The 23,848-nt window shown below is 38.8% G+C and overlaps 2 protein-coding genes across 2 annotated transcripts; one reads left to right on the top strand and one right to left on the bottom strand.

The window, feature by feature from the left end:
• Window positions 1–360: 360 nt before the first annotated feature.
• Window positions 361–10,505, bottom strand: LOC120565703 (fibronectin type III domain-containing protein 7-like). Its single transcript, XM_039811647.1, has 13 exons — window positions 10,451–10,505; window positions 9,845–10,111; window positions 8,901–9,161; window positions 7,544–7,804; window positions 5,977–6,240; window positions 5,339–5,593; window positions 4,996–5,253; window positions 4,480–4,734; window positions 3,960–4,214; window positions 1,859–2,119; window positions 1,494–1,523; window positions 1,322–1,359; window positions 361–1,052 (listed from the first exon to the last, which is right to left on the bottom strand). The coding sequence occupies exons 1-12, from the start codon at window positions 10,503–10,505 to the stop codon at window positions 1,328–1,330; spliced, it is 2,454 nt and encodes an 817-aa protein (XP_039667581.1). The 3' UTR covers window positions 361–1,052; window positions 1,322–1,327.
• Window positions 10,506–12,614: 2,109 nt separating this feature from the next.
• stxbp3 (syntaxin binding protein 3) lies at window positions 12,615–23,526 on the top strand. Its single transcript, XM_039811646.1, has 19 exons — window positions 12,615–12,715; window positions 13,958–14,007; window positions 14,199–14,280; window positions 14,400–14,476; window positions 14,617–14,689; window positions 14,839–14,939; window positions 15,400–15,545; window positions 15,946–16,033; window positions 16,354–16,478; window positions 16,914–17,012; window positions 17,105–17,168; window positions 17,272–17,337; window positions 17,620–17,700; window positions 18,073–18,208; window positions 18,856–18,962; window positions 19,255–19,353; window positions 21,385–21,470; window positions 22,306–22,454; window positions 22,831–23,526. The coding sequence occupies exons 1-19, from the start codon at window positions 12,670–12,672 to the stop codon at window positions 22,932–22,934; spliced, it is 1,779 nt and encodes a 592-aa protein (XP_039667580.1). The 5' UTR covers window positions 12,615–12,669; the 3' UTR covers window positions 22,935–23,526.
• Window positions 23,527–23,848: the final 322 nt, after the last annotated feature.

Below are 23,848 nucleotides of genomic sequence, written 5' to 3'. Positions count from 1 at the left end.
AGAAAGAAAGAAAGAAAGAAAGAAAGAAAGAAAGAAAGAAAGAAAGAAAGAAAGAAAGAAAGAAAGAAAGAACAGTATTGTCGAAAGAGTTCTTCTTTGTAATGGACTTCTTTTATAAATAACAGCTTATCACAAACTAGGTATTCCTTTTGTAACTGCTGTACTATATAATTTTCATGGAAAAAAATACACAGGTGAGAATTTAAACAGCATAAACAGACAATAAACAATATTTTAGTGAATTAGCATAGGAATCATAGTTTAATTTAACCTTTTATTTAGTTAAGCACTGTATCTATCTGCAAATCAAACCACAAAACAAAGAAAAGGATGCTGGAAGTTCTTTATTAACTGACATATGCATCGGGTTTTCACAACCACAGTGACACATATTCAACACAGAAATACATCCTGAGAACAAGCAACAGCACACTGCAGAAATTATACGCTACAGTGTGAAGCAGGATGAGGTGACATAGATCAGTATCTGCCACTTATCATCAGGAGGCTTTGTACTTGGGGCTGCACCTACAATTCTTTTTTATTTAAATTTGGTACATTTTGTAATTCATAAGTCTTAAAACAAAAGAGGTGAAATTGTTTAAAAATATTGGGAGGGGCACTGTTACTGATACTCATATATATATATATATATATATATGTAGTGAATTTAGTTATAGTTGTTTGTAAGTTTTATCATGAGAAACTCTTACATTTACAAAATCCATGCTTTTGTCTCATGATATATATTTTAAGCAGCACACACAAAATGCACTCTTTTGGTTGGCTTGTTTTTGTCAGGTAAGTGATGATCTTAATTGTTGAGGGCACAGTGATGGTTTAGTTTGGCCGTGATATACATGAACATTATTTAAAAGGCAAGTTTAAAACACCTAATCATATCCCAAACATGTATTTATTATTATCCATCATGTTATCACCCATGTATGCCACAGGTTAACAGCTGTTTTTCTGTTTAGCTATGAATATGGCTTTATTCCAGTAGAGCAGGAGGAAGAGGAAGATGAAGAAGATGGAGGAGTTTGTTGCATCTGTTAAGAATAGATTCAGTCAAATTCAGTTTGCAGGAATTTTATATTTATTCTAGGATATTTACTAAAATTGCCACGTATTGAGACAGTGTTGGAATTTTGATGCAAAACAATCAGTTTCATTGTGACCAGCAGATGGGCACATTATTATACCTGAACTTATGTAATGGTTATACTGTAATTATTTTGATTTAAGAAGAGGGGAGTGTTAACTAAATTAACTTAAATTAACAAATTACTTATAATTATTGTATATTTACTCAACTTACCGTATGTTAATTCACACTTCTCTTCCCTCTGTAAATCACTGCAGAAGAACAGGTTGAAGTGATTAGAAACATTATATATTTAAAATGTTTTCCTAAACTTTTTTACCAGTAATTGTTTGGGTGGTTTCAGTGAATTTGACTTAAAATTGTTAATATTTATGCAGATACTCACCTGTGCCAACGTTGCTCCCTGAGCAAGTGACTGAGAGAGCAGAGACAAAAAAAGAGTCAAATTTAGTAAAAATGTTCCATATTCATAGCGTTTGAATTGTCTTTACTTTGCTACTGTTGTGCAATGTTCTGATCCCAAATAAAGCTAATGAAATTCCTTTACAGAAGTATATCAAATGAAATAGTGGAACTACCAACTGTGTGTTATACTATACATTTTCATTATAAAATATATGAAAAAAATCTGTTGAGACTTTAGCAGCACAACTATTATAATTACAAACAAAGGACGATAACATTAGCTTCAAAACAAAATTCTAATATTTCATCGCCACCAAACAGTACTGTGAAATCCCACTGTCATACCAGAGTACAGTCTCTGGGGGCAGAACAGGACTTTGCTGCCCTCTGGTGTAAGCGGAGCCACCATTACATGATAGACGTCCCCACACTGGATGTTGCCAAAATCACAGCTGCTTGCTCCGGGAGAGGCAGTGCAGGTGTAGTTGTTGCTGCTGCCCACCATCTCTGTGACGTAGCTGTGGCTGCTGCCAGCGCTGCGCCAGTACACTCGCAGAGAGTTCCCAGCTATACTGTAGAGCCTGACACCTGACGGACAGCAGGCACCTGCAAGAAAGAGAATGGGGGGGGGGGGCAGTGATGGGTCTATTATCTCAAAGGTTATGTCGGTGGATATTTAATGTTTGCTACTTAATTAAAAAACCCATACAGCCCATTTCAAAGACAGCTGGAAAAGTAACAGTAACATGACACATACTGTGCCAGTGGTTCTCAACCTTTTGTGCCAGCGCCCCCATCCATTATCCGGTCCCTAACGCCCCCATAAATATTATGTAGGCTAAATGCCCCGAATATTAATGATTACGCCCTAATATAGGCATTATTGTTTACTTTTATCAAAATAATAAAAATAAATCATTGAATACAATCAACACATGAATAGAAATTATATATATTTACATTTAAATGTCATGCAACCATTTGACATTCAAATAATAACAAGCCAATCAGAACACTAGATATGTAACATTCAAACTATAAATAGGTATTATCAAAGACCTGCTGCATGGTGTGAACCTCAGCACCTTTAGAAGGGACTATAATTTGAAGTGACCTTGTGTCATGAAATTAGCTTTAATAAAATGTATTATACTTATTATTATTATTGTTATTATTATTACAAACACTGACAGTAGCCAATCAGAAACACTAGAATTTAACAATCAATCTATTTTTCATTCAAATCTAAAATTGAATTGTGCCAACGGAAAACAAGCTGGCACTTATCAAGGGTAAAGCAGAAGCCGCGCGCGCCATACCACACACACACGTATTTTGGTATGACAAACCTTGAAGAACGACACCTACTGCCGAATGGACATAAGTTTACAACCTTTGAGTTAGTGAGAGGCGTTTTTAATGCTTAGAAGAGTCTACTATGTTTGCTATCGCCTGTCTTGGGAGTAAATAGCAGAAAAAACGTTTGGAGAAAACGCACCCCAATCGCGCTGTGTTTTGCGGAGGTGTGAGTCCCGTACAGTAAACAGTGACATCACTCCTCTATCGCTTCCATAGATTTAAAACACCAATATAAGCCTACTGCCCGCGGTTTTGAACACTACTTTTGCCAAACAAGCACAGTCGATATCTCTCACGTCTCTTTTCTTTCTCTCTTTCTCCGTGAAATGAAGCTGCATTCAGGTACAGTAGGAACGTTGTGTACATCTGACGTGTTATGTGGTGTGCTTTGGGGTTTCCAGATCAGCGATTGTTTTTTTTTCTGACGTCGTGTTCAGGTCTGGAGTGCACACAGCCTAGTCTGGTCGCTGCTGTAAACTGGCCTGTTATATTTTGTGTTTGTATGTATTGTTGTTGTTAACTTAAACCCCCCAACGGCACCTCAACGCCCTTTTCCAAATATTGCCAACGCCCCCATCATCTTCTGGACGGTGTACCGCCGTTGGCACTGCTTTAAGCTATACATCTTAGCAGTATTTGGATTGAAGGATGTATTAACCTTTTAAAAAAAGAACTCTTCCTCTTGCAACTAAAATATTGAATTTATAAGTAATAAAAGGCACCAGAATAATTAATAGTATAATTGAATAGTAATAAAATATTTTGTTTGTGTATGTGTGTGTGTGTGTGTGTGTGTGTGTGTGTGTGTGTGTGTGTGTGTGTGTGTGTGTGTGTGTGTGCGCGTGTGTTACGCAGAATGTATACCTTGCAGCCTTAATTTGACTCTATTAAACCAGTAGTTATATTAGTAGTGGTGAATTTTTCCTCCAGCACATTCTGTCTGTGGACAAAATGACTAGTATTGTTTATTTTGTGTGTGACAAGTAACATATTAAAGTAACTACTCTTTTAGGTTAAGATAATAAGTGTGATAAAGTGTAATAAAGTTTTTTTTTCCTTCTCAGTGGTAGAAAACATCATGACTCACTGGACGAGAAGCCCTCATAGGTGCAGTTGGACATGCTCCCGCTTTTGCTGAACGCCTCCATGGTGACAGTGTAGTTGGTCCCACAGGTGATGCATCCCACGAGGCAGTGGGAGTCCTGGGTGTGGCAGCGGGCGTGGCCACGCGTTGATGTCAGGGAAGTGATGAATGAATGCGCCCCCTTGGCGTGAGACCACGAGATGTTGCTCACTGCCTGTGTCACCTGTTCCACTGTTAGATTCATCGGGCAACAGGGTTCTGTCAAAGAAGATGATTTACAGTATGTGGATGTTAGGGGTGGAACCCAAACCTACTATCTGTATCTGCATCTGTATGCGTTTATGTCACAAAAATATCTGCATTCATATTTCACAGACTTCTAAAATATATGCCGAGGAGTACTGAAGCTGTTCTGGAGGCTCGTGGTGGCCCAACACATCACTAACATGCTTTTGTATTGGTTTCTCAATACCTGTCTGTACTTTTTAATTAAATGGATCAATCCAAACCTTCGACCACTAACCTGTTTCCAGATAGTCAGAGTAGCTGGGTAAACTCTGGCCGGCTGCGCTGGTTGCTATGACGCTGACTTCGTAAGTGGAGCCACATGGAAGGTCTGTGATGTCACAGCTGTTTCCGCTGGTGGTGCAGGTGTGTTGGCCGTCATCTCCCGACGCGCTCACAGTGTAATTAGCAGCCCTGTTGTTTGCTGTCCAGCTGACACTGACGCAGGAGGAGTTCTTCGGATTCAGCATCAGATTCATCGGCATGCAAGCAGCTGATGGGGACAAAGGAAAGAAGGAATCAAAAGTTGACTGAATTTACTGAGTATGTACCTTTGAGGGTACAACCCACATATATGTATTGTACTCTCTATATTGAAGTTCTTGGGGAGTTTCAGTCGAATAGGATCACTACTTTACTGCTGTTTCATGTGAAATCTAGGAACTAAAGTTGGAAAAGTTCTGCACAAGATAAACAGAACTTAAGAGAAACATTTAACTGGATACATATGTACCTATGAATATTACTTTTCTACCTGTGTCTTTGGTGTGAGCTTTGCATGCATGGTTGCATCCGCTGATTTCATTGCAGGGTGTCACCACCACGCTGTAGGGACTGTCGCAGCTGAGGTCAGAGAGAGCGCACACGGGTGCTGTGTCGTTACACAGGATGACCTCTGAACTGTCTGCAGCCCGAGTCTGGTACAGCTCTGCCCCCCGCGAGGCCATCCACACAATCTCCAGAGTGTCAGTGCTCACCACAGAGACCGATACACCCTCTGGACAACAGGGCACTAAAAGACACAGTTGATACACACGTAAACAGACATACACATACAATGGTCATCACCATCATCATCCGTCTCAGCTGTGACTTACAGGTGGTATAGTTGAGAATCTGTCCTTGAGGACTGCTGCCAGCCTCATTGTACGCATACACAGACAGCAGGTATGTGTAGCCACACAGGCAGTGGTATTTGCAGTTGTTGCTGGTGGTGTTGCAGGTCTCCTCGGTGCCGTCACCTCTCTTGAAGAAGGCCACGTAGCTGTCGGCATGAGGCACCGTGCCCCACGTTAGCGTGCAGTTTCCTTCTGTTGACTCCACAAGAGCCAAAGACTCTGGTGGGCAGGGGACTGGCAGCCCAGGACAGCAGGGAGTTTAGTCACACTCATATACTGACAGGGCTTTCAGAGCAGCATAATGCTTTAATTTTGCTATAATAATAATAATAATAGCTAGCACTGATGTAAAATATCTGGTAATTCACGGAGAAAATAACTAGATGGGAATGTTCCTGACTAAATATGTAGTAAAATACATAAATTAAAGTGTATCATCATATTGATGCATAAATACAGTAAATCCTCATTTATACTATTTCCATATATAATGCTTGCTCATTGATTGCCCATAATGGCCTATTGCAACCAGATAGTTACCTTGGTAGAAACTACTTTATTTGATCCCACTTAATGCTGTGTAGTATCAGTAGCTAAATAAAATATCAAATACCCACAGGTGATGAACACCACAGGGCTGGATGGGAAGCTGGGTCCAGTTGTGTTCAAGGCGATGACCTGGATAGTGTGTACCTCTCCACAGCCCACGGCCGACAGTATGCAGGAGCTGGATGTGGAGTTACATGTGCGGTTCTGGTCACTCAGTACGTGGTACTGGACTGATCCATAGACATCCTGATCAAGTTTCCAGGATACAGAGAGTCCGGCCACACCGTTAATCGTCACAATAGAGACATTGACAAAAGATGGCGTAGGTGGTCCTGTTAAAATACAACAAGTAAACAAACAGACACGCCCAATGATGCATCAAACATAAGTACACGTAAACACACAAACCCATTAGACCAGTCAAAAGCATGAGCAGATACAGACTTACATATTTGATACGACTGATTGGTTAGTTTGTTTGTGTTGTTTTTGTGGGACATTGGTGTAATAAAGGTTTAGTTCGGATTCACCAAAGTCACACAATTACACAAACTAACTAACCGATCGAGACAGCAGTGGACCAGCAACTCCTGTGTTCTGTGAGAATAACTGTTTTTGTCAAATGAGTCTGGTGGCTTTGAAGAGAGCAAAGATGGATGTAACGGCTTCAATTTCCCGCCGGAAAGGGCTGTCTGACTGAAAGGTAAAGTGCTGAAAATATTCTAAATATAGCTACATTTAAACTAGACTGCTCCAAACTGGGGGCGTGCCGACTGCGATCTACTGTCAGTAATACACTGACTATCTGAAGTACCTCACACAGCCCCACTTCAAAATATCCAGACTATCCCTTTAATGTCTGGATTTGTATATTTTGGTACTACTACAAGAGGTCGCCAAAGTTAGGAATTTTCCACTTCTATTCCCATGATATACATATATCAAATATATGATTTCACTTTATATTGGTGGCTGTAATGACATCATCATTTTCATCATAATATGCACTGACTGGAGGTCGTGGTTGAGGTCTCTTTCTATTTACGACGACTAGATTTGGTGGTATTTTTGGAGGTTAAATGTCAGAAAATGTTTCTGCTGTTCTCTATCAAGGACAGGGTAGGAGTTGGAGGTGGGGACATGTGCTTGTCTAACTGTACAGGTACAGCTAAAGCAAAAAACTTAATATATCACGCACATAGCAGTTATCTTTTTGGTAATTTTTCTCTGTGGTCATTTGACATCTCTTTGTAGTCGGTTTGTGTCCATTTGTCCTAGTTTTGCATCTCTTTTTCACATCATTTTTGACCAATATTATCACCATATATGTGTCTAAAACTTTATAAAAACTAGAACACTCAAAAAGCTTAGAGACAAAACTTGCTAAAGAAATGCAATTACAGTCATTAGATCTGAGAAAAGTCTTATTAGTTACATTCATTCTGGTTAGGTGGGGCCCAAAATAGCTCGGGTGCTGCAACTAAATCTTACAGTGGTAGGGAAAACCCTGTAGTATTATAAAGGCACATGGAGTATATAGTTATAGGAGCTTGCATGTGTCTCTCTCCTGTTGTATGTGATCGCATGTACACAGCACTTCACAGAGTATAAAAACACAGAGAGAAGCCTCATTACTTGTTGTTTGGTTGATGACCAGACTGCCCTCTCCCTCTCGGCCCTCGAGGTCCCAGGCGAAACCCTTGATGGCATAGAGTGAGCCAGCAGCCAGGCCTGAGATGGTCAAATTGGTGTCGGAGGTGTTGTACTTCATGTTGGTGTTAGAGCCAAAGTCGTATATAGACAGGCTGTACTGGACAGCGTGAGCAACAGGGGCCCAGGATACAATGATGCTGTCATTGCTGGGAGAGGAGGTGGAGAGCTGAGGAGGAGGCAAAACTGTAGAGGACAAGAAAGGTTGACAAGTTTTACATGTATGGAACGTTTTGGGGAATGGAGGCTGTACCATTAATACTTAAATATGCTTTTTTACTTTGATTGTTTCCTATTTAGCCATTAATATTTAATGTTATAGAGAAATACTTAAGATTTAAAGCCATGTTTTCGGGGGCTCTAAGTCTTTAGTGAGACAAATTTCAAGTAAGTCAAGTTTTACAGCTGTTAAGTCCAAGTCAAATCTCAAGTCTTAATTTTTGTGAATAAAGTCTGAGTCAAGTCTCAGGTCTCAAGATATTTTTAGTACTCACCAATACCACCATTATTGTCACAAGTTGATCGACAGCCTAGTTGCACACATAATTATGAGTCCGCCAATTGCTCTTTCGGTGCCTGCTGTACGAAAATCAGTTTTCATGTTTTTTTCTGACTAGGTGAACAATTCACTTCAGATGTGTGAACTTAGGCCATTCTTCCATGTTTTTTGTTTCCAAAATGTAACTTGAAAGCATGTTTTTAGAATTTGAACATGTAAGGATCTTTGAATAAATCTATGTATAGTATAGCTAATTTAAATCTAACACATTAGGTAGCACACATTTGAGAATAATAATGGCAAACAGTGAACAAAAATGGTGAAACTACTTTTAGCATGTTGTTTTTACTCATGTGGATCAGATTTCCCCCCCAGGTTGGTGGTGAGAGGTGACAGCTATGTTCTCAGGATAAGGTCCCATTGTGTTTGACATAGAACGGTCATGCATAGTTACCACCGATACAGGAGAGGCCTTGAGGGGCGCTGCATTTATGAGGTAAGAAGAACCTGGATTTGCACAAATACTGATGATAATTTACTCACAGTCCTGTATATAATGGCTCTGCTATGGGACAATGAGGCAGATCAAGTGACTTCTGCAGGACATTGAGAACAGCACACATTGTTTCTGAATGAATGTGGGAATCATTTCTAACATAAACCACCACTTGGGTGTTGTTTTTTTCCCACTGAATATAGTTATGAGGTTTTGTTTCCCAGTTGTGGAAGTGGAAATCTAACATTCTGCACACAGAGAAAGATAACGTGACAAAACAACAGTACCTGTCTTTGCAGTCACAGGAAGAGACGGCTGGCTCCGGCCTCCCCTGTTCGCAGACATGATGCTGAGCTCGTACTCAGTGTATGGCGAGAGGGACTCAATCTCAGCGGGGGAGGAGGACACTTGGTCTTCTCTGAAAAAGCCATCATCATTCTGGATTCGTATGATGTAATGAGTCGCCCCGGTATTCAAGCTGAACCCCACCATCAAGGTAGTGCTATCCTTTGGCTTCAAGGTCTGGATGGGATCCATAATCTCAGGGGCTAAAATATTCACAATCAGTTCAGATTATAGATGGCATCCAAGAAGAGGACAATACTGTCAAATTAACTTCAAATAGGAAGATTTTGGTAGTGAGATGCGAGGGATGGGTTCCACCTTCTCAACAATAGTTGGCTGTGGAATCTACCTATAATAATAATAATAATAATAATAATAATAATAATAATAATAATAATAATAACCTACAAATTTAAGGGATTAGGAAACAACATTTTAATTTGTCTCATCCCCTTGGGTACGTTTGAGAAAACCAGAAACTGAAATTAACAATAAAAAAAAATCATCTTAAGGTATTTTAATAGCAACTAAGTAGGTCTTCTGTGGTCATTGTCATCGGCCCATCATCAAAGTTATATTTAGGTGTTTAAATTGACTGTAATGATTGATTGGTTGTAATATTAGTGATCATTCTGGATCCACTATTTATTTTTTCAGTTTTCTATGTTGACAGTGAATTAGTGTGCCTAAATATTGCAGCATAAAAATTTTACATTTATAAAAGTATTTTACTTAGACAAAGCCAAACACATGCAACACCAAAACATTTAGTAAAAAAAACAACTTGATTTTAAAATGGAAAATTTAACAACAGGCTTAGCACGAAATAGAATATTGTGTTATTAAGTGCCTAAACATTACAGGTATGGACACAAGTGTACCTCACCTGTGAATGAATCCACAACTGCAGAGCTCAGTCTTAATTGGGAATCATCCAGGGCTTCAACTGTGAATGTATACAGGATGTTCGGGGTCAGAGAGTTGACAGAGCCCAGCACTGTGTTTGGACCAAACGTGGCAAAAGCAATGGGGTTGTTTTGTGAGCTTTGGGGGGCGACAGTAATCTTGTATGAGCTGGCTCCAGAGTACCTGGTCCATCTGAGAATCGCGCTCTTGGATGTTACTGAGAACACGGATACTTGGATAGCTGATGAGAGAGATGAAAGAAATGGAGATCATAGCACTTGTTCAGCGCCCTGACACACAGATTCTTTTACACATACATGTATGACATAATCAAGATTTTGTGCGCTTTCATTCAATGATATAAACATCTAGTGGATTTATGGTAAAAGAGAACATAGTACCTTGGGCAGCAGCCTGTAAATTTAGATGAGAAAATATTATAAACAATAGTTTACATAAATTCAAGTTACTACTAACTATTCATTTAAGGTTCCATTGCATGTGCTCCTCTCTTTTCAATACAAGATTTTTGCACCTGAATTTTAAATTAGCTATCTATTATAACAAATGTTATTCCATTACTGTACCTGTGAGCACATGCCCAGCGTGACAAAAATCACCAGCCACTTCATAGCCCCCATTTTTCACTTCAGTCTAGATTTTTAAAAGTGCTTTACTCTTAACTGACCTTTTCTTTAACATAGCTGGTGTCTATGTTGGTTGAAATACCTGCATCTAGTCCCTCCTACTGGAGGGAAATGTCCAGTCATAACGAAGCAGAGAGATGCACCTTAGGGCAGGTGCAGGTTGGGTAGCATGAGAAGGAAACACCTCTGTAGCTGTAGGCATGATAGTCTATAGTCTATTCAAGGATGTAAGATACCACACAATTTGGCATGTTAAGGATCTGACAAAGGAATTGGATTACCCTACCTTAAGGACTCAAATCCTTCCCTTTTTTCATTGAGGTGTGAAATAAAGTTTTTAATTCGAAGAACCCAGGGTAAAGCCCCTCATGTATCAGGTCTTAAGGCTTCAGAATACAATGGAAAAATAAATGATCATTTCAGTATCATCACAAAATACACAATTATTGGTTTCAGTTCCAAATCGTTGTCTTATCGAATCATTGGATGGATTTATTTTGCTTTGGGAGTTATAATTTTAAATAGGCTATGTGAGTTCTAGTTCTTTTCAAATAGATTTGGGAAAATTGAGTTTCTGAAAGATACAGGGTATGGAGATGTAGGCTAACTAAACATAAGTTTAATTGTTTTGTTTTGAATTTTGACTTCATCAAAGTCACAGCCTTCAACAAAACGTTGTGGGAGACAAGTGGTGATAGAGTTTGTTAAGATTCCTTTATATTATAGTTGGGGATGGCTTTAGTTATAGATTCAAATATATAACGATTGCTAATTTAAATTATATATCTAAAGCAGAAATGTTCAAATGACATAATACAGCCACGTAACTGTTAGTTATCGACCAAATACCGTTTGGCCTGTTAGTAGCCTAATAAAAACTACATAATTGATGTACTGTATGTTAAGAGAACTACACATAGGAACTACACATAGACAGTATATAAGGAACTACACTAGCGCTCCGTTCGTTACACACTTGTTGGCGCAGGTGTAGAAAATCTGTGTACATGGAGGAATGGAAATCCAAGGGAATCTGGGCAATTGCTCATTTTATGGATAGTAATGGACTCTTGTTACAGCACGAGAAGTTTTGTGAGAAATATCAACTTCAATGCAATGTCAAGCGTTATGACAGATGGTTGAAAACTATACCAATGTCTCTGAAATCAATAGTGAGAGAATATGTTAGGTACTCCAAGGTTTCTCCTGGTCTGAGGCAGCTCTGCATCCAAGGAATTGATTTCTGTGATTATAAATGTACCAACAAAGTTATTAGAAATATTTTATTGAAGGAATAATATCCCAATCCAGTTAAAAGACAATATATGATGAAATAATTTGGTGATGGAGAGGTTAAGAAAATAAGGAAAAGTTATATCTCATTTCCTCTTCTCCCAAAGGTAAAAGAGGTCAATTTTAAAATTTTAAATGAAATCTACCCGACAAACGAATTTTTAAGACTGGGATTCAATTTTGGTACTAATAACTGTGTTTTTTGTGAAAAAGAAATTGAGGATTTAGAATATGTTTTTTTTTCTGTGTGAGTCGGTGCAATCCTTCTGGAGAGATCTGCAGAGCTGGTTACAGACCAGGGAAATTGAGATACCACCTCTGTCAATGAAGGATATAAAGTTTAGTGTCTTTGTTGAAGATAAGAAGGTAGACTTTGTTCTCAACAACTTGGTGCTGCAAGGAAAACATTTTATACATAAATGAAGATATTTTAAGTCCAAACCCTCCCTGATCCATTGGAAGAATGAGTTCAATCTTTTGTGCAAGTCATTGAAATGGGTTAAAGATAAAAAAAAGCCCTTGAATTGATTGATTTATTTGAAATTTTTAATTTAATTTGAGATAGCCCCTTTTCTTTATTTATTTATTTGTTTTATTTATTTTATTTTATATCACTCTTTAGGCTGATTTGTAAGATATAAGCTCCTAGGTTTTGTTTTATATGCTAGACCCGAGGCAACAGTTCTGTTTTTTTAGATGGATTTGTGATTGTGCCTTGTTTGTTTATTTCTATGTTCTGAATAAATGAAAAAAAAAAAAAGAAAAACTTGTTGACGCAGGTGACGTCAGATTTCGAGAACACGGGACAGGAACAAATGTCAATGGACAGGAAGAGGCGCAAAAAAAAAAAAAAAAAAAAAACAAGATGGCAACGGGCAGTGATCACGGGCTGAAAAGAATAGTTTGGAAAAGTAAGTTCACCCCAACGGGAGAGGTTTAATGTACATGTGAAACAACGTTTCTTTGACTTAAAGTGCTATTGAGTACGTGCTATTATATTTACTGTTTGTGACTTTGCATCCTGGAGGAACATTTTCATTCTGCTGTTTATCGCGACGGAAGTTTTCAAACCCGAATTGGGTGAAGACTCGACATAGACTGTATATAACGTTAAAGAGAGACTCGACGGGGTAATCACAGCTTCGCGGCACCCTTGTTTATTGTAACATTACTGACAGGGAGTGTTGTTATCCCACTTTTGAAGGGAGTAGTCGGATTGAGGTCAAATTCTGTCTCCTGGAGCCCCACCTCATATCCATATAGCTAATGTTATGCCTCATATCTGCAGGCTGGTGTGTCATCAGCACCTAAAGATGTCGCAGAGATGGCTGTTTGGGGTTAAGAGCTTGGGTTGAGGTTAAAATAAGAGAAATCATAACGTTGGCTACACTCAATTGTCGGGTTTTATATTTATAGCAACGCTACATGTAGCCTATAGCTAAAACGGATCCAGTCGAATATAAACAACTAACCTAGCTGATTTAATAAAGGTTAAAATATTCATCACAGTGTCCAAAAAGTCTCCATGAAGTTGAATTAACATCTTCCTAAAATCTGAACATGAAGAAAACGTTAGGATGTATTGCGGGGTAGTTGTATTAGACTGCAGCAGTTTTCTGCTGTACCCAATAGGGTGTGTACTTCAATGAAGAGACAGATACTTTTAAACTGTCTCCATATTTTTACACACTTTGTTTTTATTTCATAAACCAGAGACTGTAATCACAATGACTTGTTTTGTCAAACTATGCACACGTACAGTATATCTCTAATATGGTTGGTCATATAATGCAAGTATAATAGAATAGCTTATTTAGGATCGTTCATGAAAACTGCTGTGAACTGATGATTCATAATGTTTCCAGTGAATATTTAGGAGTCGGTAAAGTACCAAAAATGATGCCCAACACAGATTTGAAGACCCTAAAATGATATGAAACACAATGGCAAACAATTCTATACATGAGGCTGGAACTAGTTGATCAGTGACTGATGTAACTAATAAATTGTTTAAGTTTGAATCGCTTACATTTCTGTAGTGTTTCAGCACTAGAACCAAGCTACAGCTCAGATAGTGTTGTCATGAATAGTCTTTTTTTTTTCTGGTTTCAGTCATGTTGTTTTTCCCAAGTCATGTTCTGTGTCTCTTACAGGAATAAAAGATACAATTATTACAGACTGCAAGAAATCTGAAGTATGGAAGGTAGGACACTCCTCCATGTACTCAATACATTCCTAAGATTGTAATTGCACAACCTCCACATTACAGACCCAACTTTTATGTGATCGATTCCACTTGTGCACTGTGACTCGGAATAGAATTGCAATTTCTGGAAACCTATTACAGTGTGATGCAACGTTTAACTGACCAATACCTATTTATCTTCTTCACAGGTATTGATTCTGGACCCCTTCACCACCAAGCTCCTCTCATCATGCTGCAAAATGTCCGATCTGATGTCAGAGAAAATAACAAGTAGGTTTCCATAACAGTAAAACACTCATTCTTATACAATACCGCTAATAAACTAAACTTACTGCACTTTGTGTATGGATTTCTGTTACTCTGTTAAAATAAATATGTTGTTTCTTTAGTTGTGGAGGACCTGTTCAAAAGCAGAGAGCCTGTTCCAGAAATGAAGGCCATCTACTTCATGTCACCAACCGCTAAGGTTTGCCATTATATCCCTCTAATGATATTGCTTTTGGATTGAAGTTTTTAATTGCTGCAAAATTAATTTTCATTCTGGTGATGTTTCTTTTTTTCTGCCAATTTCTGTTGTGATATCTCAAATCTCATTTCATTTCATAGTGTGTGGATGCCTTCATTGCTGACTTCAAGACCAAACCTAAATATAAAGCAGCATATGTTTATTTCACTGACTGTAAGTAACTTGATTCACTACTTTAGTATACTACACTGGCAAAATAACTGTCAAAAAGTCAGTTTATCCAACGTGATCAAAATGTTGTTTTGATGATTTTTTTCTGATAAACAGATTAGATACAAACTAAAAGCTTTTTGGTCCCACAGACTGTCCTGATGACCTGTTCAACAACATGAAGCTGTACTGTGCGAAGTACATACGAGTCTGTAAGGAAATAAACATGTCCTTCATGCCACAAGAGGCACAAGTGAGTGGTTAAGGAGTTTGTTCTTTTAGGTTCTTTTGTAATTTTCTATTTCCTCTTTTTATCCGGACTGTTACTTGTTAACTGAGGGAAAATTAACGTGGTGTTCAGTGTCATGTTGCTACTGGGTGAAAGAGATTTGCAGTATTTTGAGGGACTCCAATGGGCGTTGTCTGCTTTAAGCTATGATGTAAGAATTTGACAAACTTTGTATTACGCCAGTGGCTTGGGAACTGTAACTGGTTGTTCTCTGTATTTTGAAAAAAGAAGAAAAAAAGGTCTTAAGGCTCTCACTTGTTTTGAAAGTTTTACAAAGTAAATTAGAGTTATTTATTTCTGTTGACATTCAGGTGTTAAGTTCTTGAAGAAGAAAAGAACCACAGGTTGCTTTATTTTATGACTACATGCAGATTGTTGACTTGAAGAATATTTGTTTGACTCTGGTGTGTTGGATGCTTTTCAGGTGTTCACATGTGATAATCCAGGGGCTTTCCAAAGCATCTACAGTCCCAAAAGTCAGGACAAAAATAAGACACTGGAGACACTCGCAGACCAGCTTGTCACGCTCTGTGCCACGTTGGACGAGTACCCCGGGGTTAGATACAAGAAGTATGCCAGAGAAGAGTTGGTTTCTCAGCTTACAACACACCTCAGCCCCCAAGCATAGTGAAACCTTTTATCAGAAAAGCTGGAATCGAGACCATAGAATATGTAACCTGACTGTGGAAGAAAAGAAATGAAGCTTAAATACAGTTGCAAGCGTCACCTCACCTTGCTAGACCTTAACACGTCCTAAAATTGAAATGTGAATCCAAACAACATCAGTGTGTGGCTTTTATTATCTTACACAAAGTACGAGTTTATTTTCCCCACAATATACATACAAAATATACACGTACACATGTACATACACAGTCAGACCATATGAAACAAAAGCCATATCAGTGCAGCCTTGCTATGTATTAACTTAACTGTAATAACTCATGGAAAACAATTTACGTCATAACAGCAACATGGTGAATGCCAAGACCCTTGCCGAGCTGGTGGACAACAAACTGGCCAAACACTACGAGCTGGATGACAGCGGCAAGAAAAAGGTGAGACACCTGCTGAACAAAGAATGTTGACAGAATACACAAGATCTTAGCCCAGGGAGTAAATGTGACCCTGAAATGACTGTGTTATTTTCCACTGAAAGCCTGTAAAAGCAGAAAAGATTGCCTCCTTTGCCTTGAGCAGAGTATGTAGTTGTTGCTCTTCACCAGAAATTTGAAAAGGGGAAAGCGTCTCGGTAGCAGCTAAGCAGTATCACGGAAAGCAAGGAAAAAGGCCAAATGTCATTGTCAGACAAACATGTTATAGAAAATGTGGTATAATATTTACACTTTATCTATTTGTTCCCCCTCCCCATCACAAGGACAAGACCCAGGCCCAGCTGCTGATAGTGGAGAGAGGTATTGACCCCGTCAGCCCCATCCTGCATGAGCTGACCTACCAGGCCATGGCTTACGACCTCGTTGATATCCAGAACGACACCTACAAGTAATACCAGCTTTTCCTTCTGAATCTCACCGTAGTCACACATACATAATATGCTCACTGCGCCATATCCCCACGCTCACATAGCAGACAAGGTGTTCTTAAATTTGGACAATACATTTCTAGTTAACAACTAGGGCTGCACGATATGAGGAAACTATGCGATGTGCAATAATGTGGTTGAATATAGCGATAACGATATTACTTGCGATAAATAAACGGATATCAAAGTGTACTCAGTTCTGCATTTCTGCTGCTTTCAGTATTCTGATAAAATACAACAAGTTGCTTGTTGAATTTTAAACAAATTAATAGTAAATCTTTTTCAACATTCTTTTATTGAACATTTAATTGAATATAAAAGGCACCACTAAAACAACAAAAACTGTATATTGTGCAGCCCTACTAACAACCAGTTATCTGGTTGTTTGTTGCCAGGTACAAGGCTAAAGATGGCTCAGAGAAGCAGGCCTTGCTGAATGAGGACGACATGCTCTGGGTGAAGCTGAGGCACAAGCACATTGCTGACGTCTCAGAGTAAGTGACCAAGTTCTGAATGATGGAGGTGTCCCATTGCGGTCTTCGGCATCGCAACACTAACCCTTTTTTTTTTTTTTCTCTCACAATAGACAAATCCGCAAGTTGGTAAAGGAAATATCTGCTAGCAAGAAAGAAGGGAAGTCAGATGGGAAGGTACAGTGCTGTGGTTTCTTCTCATCTGCATCACACCGATCTCTTGAGCTGTGTATTTCATACTTAAAATGTACTGTGCAAATATTTCATTTTTTTTCCCCAGATCACTATTAGCAATTTGGCCCAGATGATGAAGAAGATGCCCGCATTCCGTAAACAACTCACTGAGGTATGGGGTACCAATATTCATTCAATTGCTTTTGGAGTGGTATCTCTAATTATAGAGTCAAGTGAGCATTATGTTGTGGTTGGGTGTGGAGCTCCAAAGCCTGCTATCATGTGGCGTTGACTTCACCATCTTTAGAAGCAAAACAGAAAGTCATCATTTCTGGACTCTATGATGAATATACTTGTCTTCCATTAAAGGAAATACTATTTAAACTCCAGTAACAACACTTGTACATAGTTCTGTTCATTTCTTTCTCAACTTTTCTCCCTGTCTGAATTCTAGAAAACTATTCATCTGCAGTTGGCCGAGGACTGCATGCAACATTTTGCGAACAACGTGGAGAAACTCTGCAAAGCGGAACAGGTCTGTGTGTGCTCCATCGTCTGTTTTGGTGGAACAAGTGGCTAATATTTTTACCACTCAACCTTGATTGAACCAGTCAGTGGGTGGCGGTGGTTTAGAGAGCAGGTCTAGCATTTGCCAGGTAGAAAACCTCATGAGAACAAGCATCTGCCTTTGAGCAAGAGACTGAGCTCAAGAGTACTTTTCTGTAGTTCTTTTCCCAGTCTGACCTCTGGCCACCTCCTTAAGAGAGACATGTGAAGTGTGTTAGTTGTACTGGTCAGCATCCAAATGGGAAATATGTGGAGCTTTGTGAATACATAAAAACATGCAAACATTCACAATATTCCCAGCCTACACAAAATATAAAAAAAAAGGTTTGTTTCTGTGTAGGACCTTGCAGTGGGATTAGATGTGGAGGGGGTGAAGGTGAAAGATCCCATGAGGACCCTGCTGCCTGTGCTGCTCAACCCATACAGCACCCACGACAAGATCAGGGCTGTGCTGCTCTACATCTTCAGCCTCAACGGTACAGCAAACGTCTCCTGCTGCTCCTTTAACTGTCTGTTCATTAGCAGTCTGTAAACTGGTGTTTTTGCTTTTGTAGCTATTCAGTTCCAGGGACCTTTCAGTGTGCAGGGTTACCAAAAGATATGTAAAGAACCGTATCAGCCAATGACAATCAGTCAAGATATAAACTATTTCGTCTCTTTTCTGAAAGAAATTCACCGGTGACTACTAGTCCTAACATTTCATAGACTAATCCATTAGTTGATTTAATTTTTAAAAATCTGTCATAATGTTTTTCCACAAGTTTATAGACCACATTACAAAAATATACAGAACACACAAATATGCCACAGGGATGTGGATATCGTTTTCCAGTTAAGAGTATGAAAATAATTCCCTCCAGAAAGACTGTAAAATGGACATACTTGTTGATCAAGAGCTGTGATTTTTAAACTAAGAGGATGCAGCCATAATAAACTAACAGCCATTTTCCACTGGGCACGTCTGTGCTGCTTCTGGTTTTGTTCCGTCCTCCGCCATGCGCCAAACCACACCGGGAGCGTCTCAGAAGCGGAGCCTCCAGAGCGCAGCGCAGACGCGCCCGGTGGAAAATACCGGTGACACCCGATTTTCACGCTGGTTTGTTTGTTTGATGTGTGTAAACAGGAACAACTGACGAGAACTTAAGCAAACTCATCCAGCATGTTAAGATCGAGGACGAACGCGAATTTATCCTGAACTGGAAAGAACTGGGGGTCCCTATCATCACATCGGTACGTGCAGAAGAGGAAACAGTTGATTGATTTGATGCTATTGATTGCAATTGGTTGTAGACGAGCGTACCCATGGGTTAAAATACTAATGATGATAAATTGTAGCTGGTGGCTGGTATTTTCACAGTGGTTCACTCTGGGTTTCTTTTTTCTTTTCTTTATAAAAAAAAATATTTTTTATTATTATTTTTTATAAAAAATATATTTTATTATTATTATTTTTTTTGTCTTGAGTTCTGTGGTTTAGTCTCAGCTGAACACTGCTTACTGTTTCTTGTACTTTTGTTTCTAGCCTAGTTTCTTCTCTCGCAAACCAACCAGACGGGATCGTTCCCAGGATCAGACTTACAACCTTTCCAGATGGACTCCTGTTATAAAAGATGTGATGGAGGTCAGTGAGATTACCATATTGTATGATGTATTATACAAAGTATTAGCGGTTATCATTTCTGCATGGTCACATTGCATTTACATCTTTTATTTTATACAATTTACATACAGTTCTTTGAAAACTCTTTCTGGTTGGATTTGCTTTGCTTAACAGGAGGCTTAGCAATTCTGGATACAATAATGAATGAAGTAGCAGAACTCCAGAGAAAAGGATTTGGATGCAGCTAGGAAACAGTGATTTAAAGTTGGTATAGATAGGATGAAGGATAGGAAGTTCCGGCATCAACCTAAGTTATCTCTTACAAATCTCAGCATGTAGCTCGATCTAGGTCACTGCACTACCCCTCTCCCCTCTGAAAGGTATATGTGATAAAATGATGAACAGAACTATGAAACCACAAAGAGAGGTTATCAGATTCAGGTCATCTGATAGGCAGTGTCACATGTACGTTTGTTCTGTACTCCCTTATCCATTTGTAAAAGACATTATCTCAGCATCTACAAGGGACAATAATGCACCACTTGTTGATCCCTGGGGATGATCCTTTGGTTTCAGCAACATCCTTCTGTACTGATCCTCAAATGTGTTTACAGTATGTTTGCAAATGCCTTCCATAGAATAGGTTATTATAGTGAGGTGACATGTTTTGTATTAAAACAGAGGTAAACTGTCACTGTAAAAAGAGACATGTCACGCACACATTACTCTTAACCTACCTTTCACCCTGTCTTTTGATGAAGTTTGCTTGTGGCCGCTTGTTTTGAGACTGTAAGCCGTTAATAATATAGCGGCCCTGAGACTGTTGCATTTAATACTCTGCTGTTGAGTACAATTCTCTAAAATAGATGGAGAATTGAGTGGCAGAGCTTCTCCAGTGCCCTTTGGTCAAACAATAAGGTTTATTCTAAAACCTGATTACTTAATTTCAGTTCTGTAATTCCACTGAACTGAAATTCCACATGTTGGTATCAAGTGATGCCTGTTGGGGAAACTGGTCACAATGAAAGATGAGATTGTCTTAGAAGCAAAATCTTAATTCTGTGGTTAACCAGTTTGGAAGGCTCATTGTTGCACATGTTTTGCAGATGGGATTTGCATGTACTGTAATTGTATTGTAATATTCCAAAAAGCAGGAAATCTGGCTGATCTGTAACATAAAATGTTCTTTTGTGTCTTCTCCCTTTTCTGTTATTACTTGAAAAAGCCATTTCTGAGCAGTCTTCAACACCCAAGCACCTGGTTTCCTGTAAACTGTGGTGAACAGTTTCCTTTGCACCAGGAAACCGACCCAAACAAATCGGTGTATTTTTCAGTGACATGCTCTAAGTGCCAGAAATGGATATGCATTATCTGTTTAGACTTCAGTTTAGCTCAAACTTAAAGTCTCTGAGACTGAAAAGTGTTTGACAGCAGATTGTTTCTCTATCTTAGGCTGTATTTTGATATCCCCTGAGGCGTCTTGTACTTTGCAGCAGAAATTGTCCTGCCAGTCCAAAGATTACACCTGCTTTGGATGTTGGTTCTCAGTCATAGGGCGGTCTTCTACTTCAAAGTAGTTTCACAGACTGCGTCTTTCTACTTTCATTAAAGTTAAAAGTCAAACGTGTGTATTGGCTTGCCCAAAAAGGTTTTTGGTAGGGCTGGGCAATATATCGATATTATATCGATATCGTGATATGAGACTAGATATCGTCTTAGATTTTGGATATCGTAATATGGCATAAGTGTCCTGGTTTTAAAGGCTGCATTACAGAAAAGTGATGTCATTTTCTGACTGTTGTAGCTGTTCTATTATTGTATTTTATTGGTCATTATATCAACATTACTGATGATTAGTTATCAAAAATCTCATTGTGTAAATATTTTGTGAAAGCACCAATAGTCAACACTACAATATCATTGCGGTATCGAGGTATTTGGTCAAAAATATCGTGATATTTATTTTCTCCATATCGGCCAGCCCTAGTGTTTGGGCTCTATAGGATTTAACTTTAACAAATGACAGATGTATTACAAATCTGTTACTTTCAGGATGCCGTGGAGAACAAACTGGACACCACAGAGTGGCCACACCAGTCTGAGTGTCCTGCCGCCTGGAATGGCTCCGGGGCTGTCAGGTACAGTAGTTTCTTTTTTTTTTATCACACTAGACCTGGGTCAATTAGTTTCTGGGAATAATTATGAAATATTTTAAAAATGCTCTAATCTTAACAGGTTCATCCCAATTACTAACTTAATGTCCAATTCTCATGCCTTGTTTACATGTGTTAGAACACTACTATCTATATTTATGTATACTGTCATTCAAAAGGGACATGTTTTACACATAAAAGGTTCTTATTTGTTTTTACCCTAGACAGTATATAAGAATATATAGATAAGGTTTTTACAGACAAATCCAGACAGTAAGAGGGTGATAAGGTAGTACCCTCTAGTGGTGGTTCATGCTACTACTTTCAGCTCCAGCTGTTAATATTGTGTTTTTTAATGGCGTGTTCACACTGGCGGCGAATATTCGCTTTGCGTCACTTTAATTCCGTGAGTTTCATTTGCGGGATCATTGGTGTTTATTCGCGTTACTTCCACCGGTGTTTTTCCACCATCCATATGGCCGAAATAACAACTATTGCTGCTTTGTACCTGTTGTGAAAAGCCCAGATACATCGGAAAATCAAACGGCGTCATGTCTGGATTAATAACATCATCTTTAGGAGCGGGCAGTGTGAGTTGTTGTTACAAGTGCCACTGCTGCTGGGTTTAGTAAGGAGAATAATTTGGGTTCCTTTTAGGAATCTAGAGTTAGTTCTGAATATCTGTCCATCACCCTCTCCGTATCTTTCTTGCGAGGGTGTTGATTTTGCTGTTTCTTTTCACAATTTGGACATGCAACTCTCACGTTTTGTTTTAAATTATCTCTTGGTAAATTTCTGTCGACCACCTTGTGCTCCCCAGTGCCCGTCAGAAGCACAAAGCCAGCTCTCAGGACGACCGCCGGACCGGCTCACGCCTCATCATTTTTGTTGTAGGAGGAATCAGCTACTCTGAGATGCGCTGTGCCTATGAGGTCACCCAGGCAGTGAAATCCTGTGAGGTCATCATAGGTGAGCATTGATACAAGATTACACAGATTATTTCTGTGGGCATATAAAATATTTGCATTTTCAGCACTTTGACTTCACGTAAAATTCCCGGAGAACTTTCTACTCACTGACTATGCAAGGAACATTTCTGTAGTTGTGATGAAATCCAGTTGGTATTGTTGAGTTGGGGCCATTCAAATAACTAAAGGTGGGTTTGATACAGAATTCAAAACTTCAATAAATTAGTCTTTTGGACTGGAAACACACACTGAATTGTAGCAGTCACTGTATGTTTTTATTTCTAGCTATTTTACACCACTTACTGGAGCCAGTCAGAATATTGAAATGGTTTATGCTCTAATTTGGCATGTAATTGTGCATTACACTTTTTTTTCAGGGTCTTCTCACATTTTGACCCCGACCGGACTCCTGGATGACATCAAGGCTCTTAGCAAAGGCCCCATGGAGACTTTTACAATAGAGGAAAGGAGCAATGCCTGAGAGGTGTCCAACTAACGCCTCCCCAAATTCCCCCTGCCTCTCTACATCTCATATCACTCAGAACAGTGCACTCAACTCAACTTCCTGAATGGAAGACTGAAGGGAATTTACCTGATACTTATCTTTCTTTATGTTTTTTTGTCTTTTATACTCTTTTCAAACCTGGTGCACATTTACAGTAGGCACAATGGCAAGTTCTCTTTTAACTTGGTCAATAACTAAGATTATGGCCTGCTAATGGCATTTATACTTTGCTAAATGCCATTTGATTATAAAGATCATATTAAAAGTGAATTGACCTCATCCTACTATAAACACTTTAAAACTGTCTAATTTGCCTGTCTGCGTTGTGCGTAAAAAAAAGATGTTAGTTATGTTACATGTTGACCTCTGCGAAACTCAGAGACAGAATGATGGTGGAAAGTAGCACAAAGCTAATGTATATAATTTTTGCAAGCACTGAGTCCCTGCTGTTTCATTCTGATTTTTTTCAGTCACACTTTATGTAATTTTGAAGAGTGTTTTTAACATAAGAGTATTTACGTTTTTTTGAAATGAAAAACTGACTAATAAACAGATCAAGTGGTTGAAATCTGGTCTGAGTTCTTATTACAGTTAATGTCGCCTTGTTTGTGGATTGGTATGAAGCTGAAATGATGAGCGAGGTGAACTTAAAAGTACCAAAATTAAAACCTGGTTTGAGATATTTAACACGCGTTGACCTCAATCAACTATACACTAAGAACTCTGGCATGTTGTTGCAATACAAAAGTTTGCATACGGTAAGTAACTTGTTGAAAGTATGATGGTAAAAGCACTTAATCCCCCTGGTCCATCAAAACAGCAGTCACTTAATAGTCATAACGAAAACAAAACCTTTTATGAACAGAAAAACGCATGTTCAATAAACAAGT

This window comes from Perca fluviatilis, chromosome 9 (genome assembly GCF_010015445.1).
Source record: "Perca fluviatilis chromosome 9, GENO_Pfluv_1.0, whole genome shotgun sequence".
In the NCBI taxonomy this organism is placed as follows: domain Eukaryota; kingdom Metazoa; phylum Chordata; class Actinopteri; order Perciformes; family Percidae; genus Perca; species Perca fluviatilis.
The sequence above is the reverse complement of the archived record's forward strand: the minus strand, read 5'-3'. Positions and strand labels throughout refer to the sequence as shown.

Excerpts from the sequence above, each read along its gene's own strand:
- LOC120565703 (XM_039811647.1), bottom strand. The coding sequence starts at position 10,505 with ATGGGGGCTATGAAGTGGCTGGTGATTTTTGTCACGCTGGGCATGTGC. Across the intron at positions 7,805-8,900 it reads TCCTGTGACTGCAAAGACAG|TTTTGCCTCCTCCTCAGCTC; the intron begins GTACTGTTGTTT and ends TGTCCTCTACAG. Across the intron at positions 1,524-1,858 it reads CCCCCAGAGACTGTACTCTG|TCACTTGCTCAGGGAGCAAC; the intron begins GTATGACAGTGG and ends CTGCTCTCTCAG.
- stxbp3 (XM_039811646.1), top strand. The coding sequence starts at position 12,670 with ATGGCAACGGGCAGTGATCACGGGCTGAAAAGAATAGTTTGGAAAA. Across the intron at positions 17,169-17,271 it reads AAGGGAAGTCAGATGGGAAG|ATCACTATTAGCAATTTGGC; the intron begins GTACAGTGCTGT and ends TTTTTTCCCCAG. Across the intron at positions 22,455-22,830 it reads ATCCTGTGAGGTCATCATAG|GGTCTTCTCACATTTTGACC; the intron begins GTGAGCATTGAT and ends CTTTTTTTTCAG.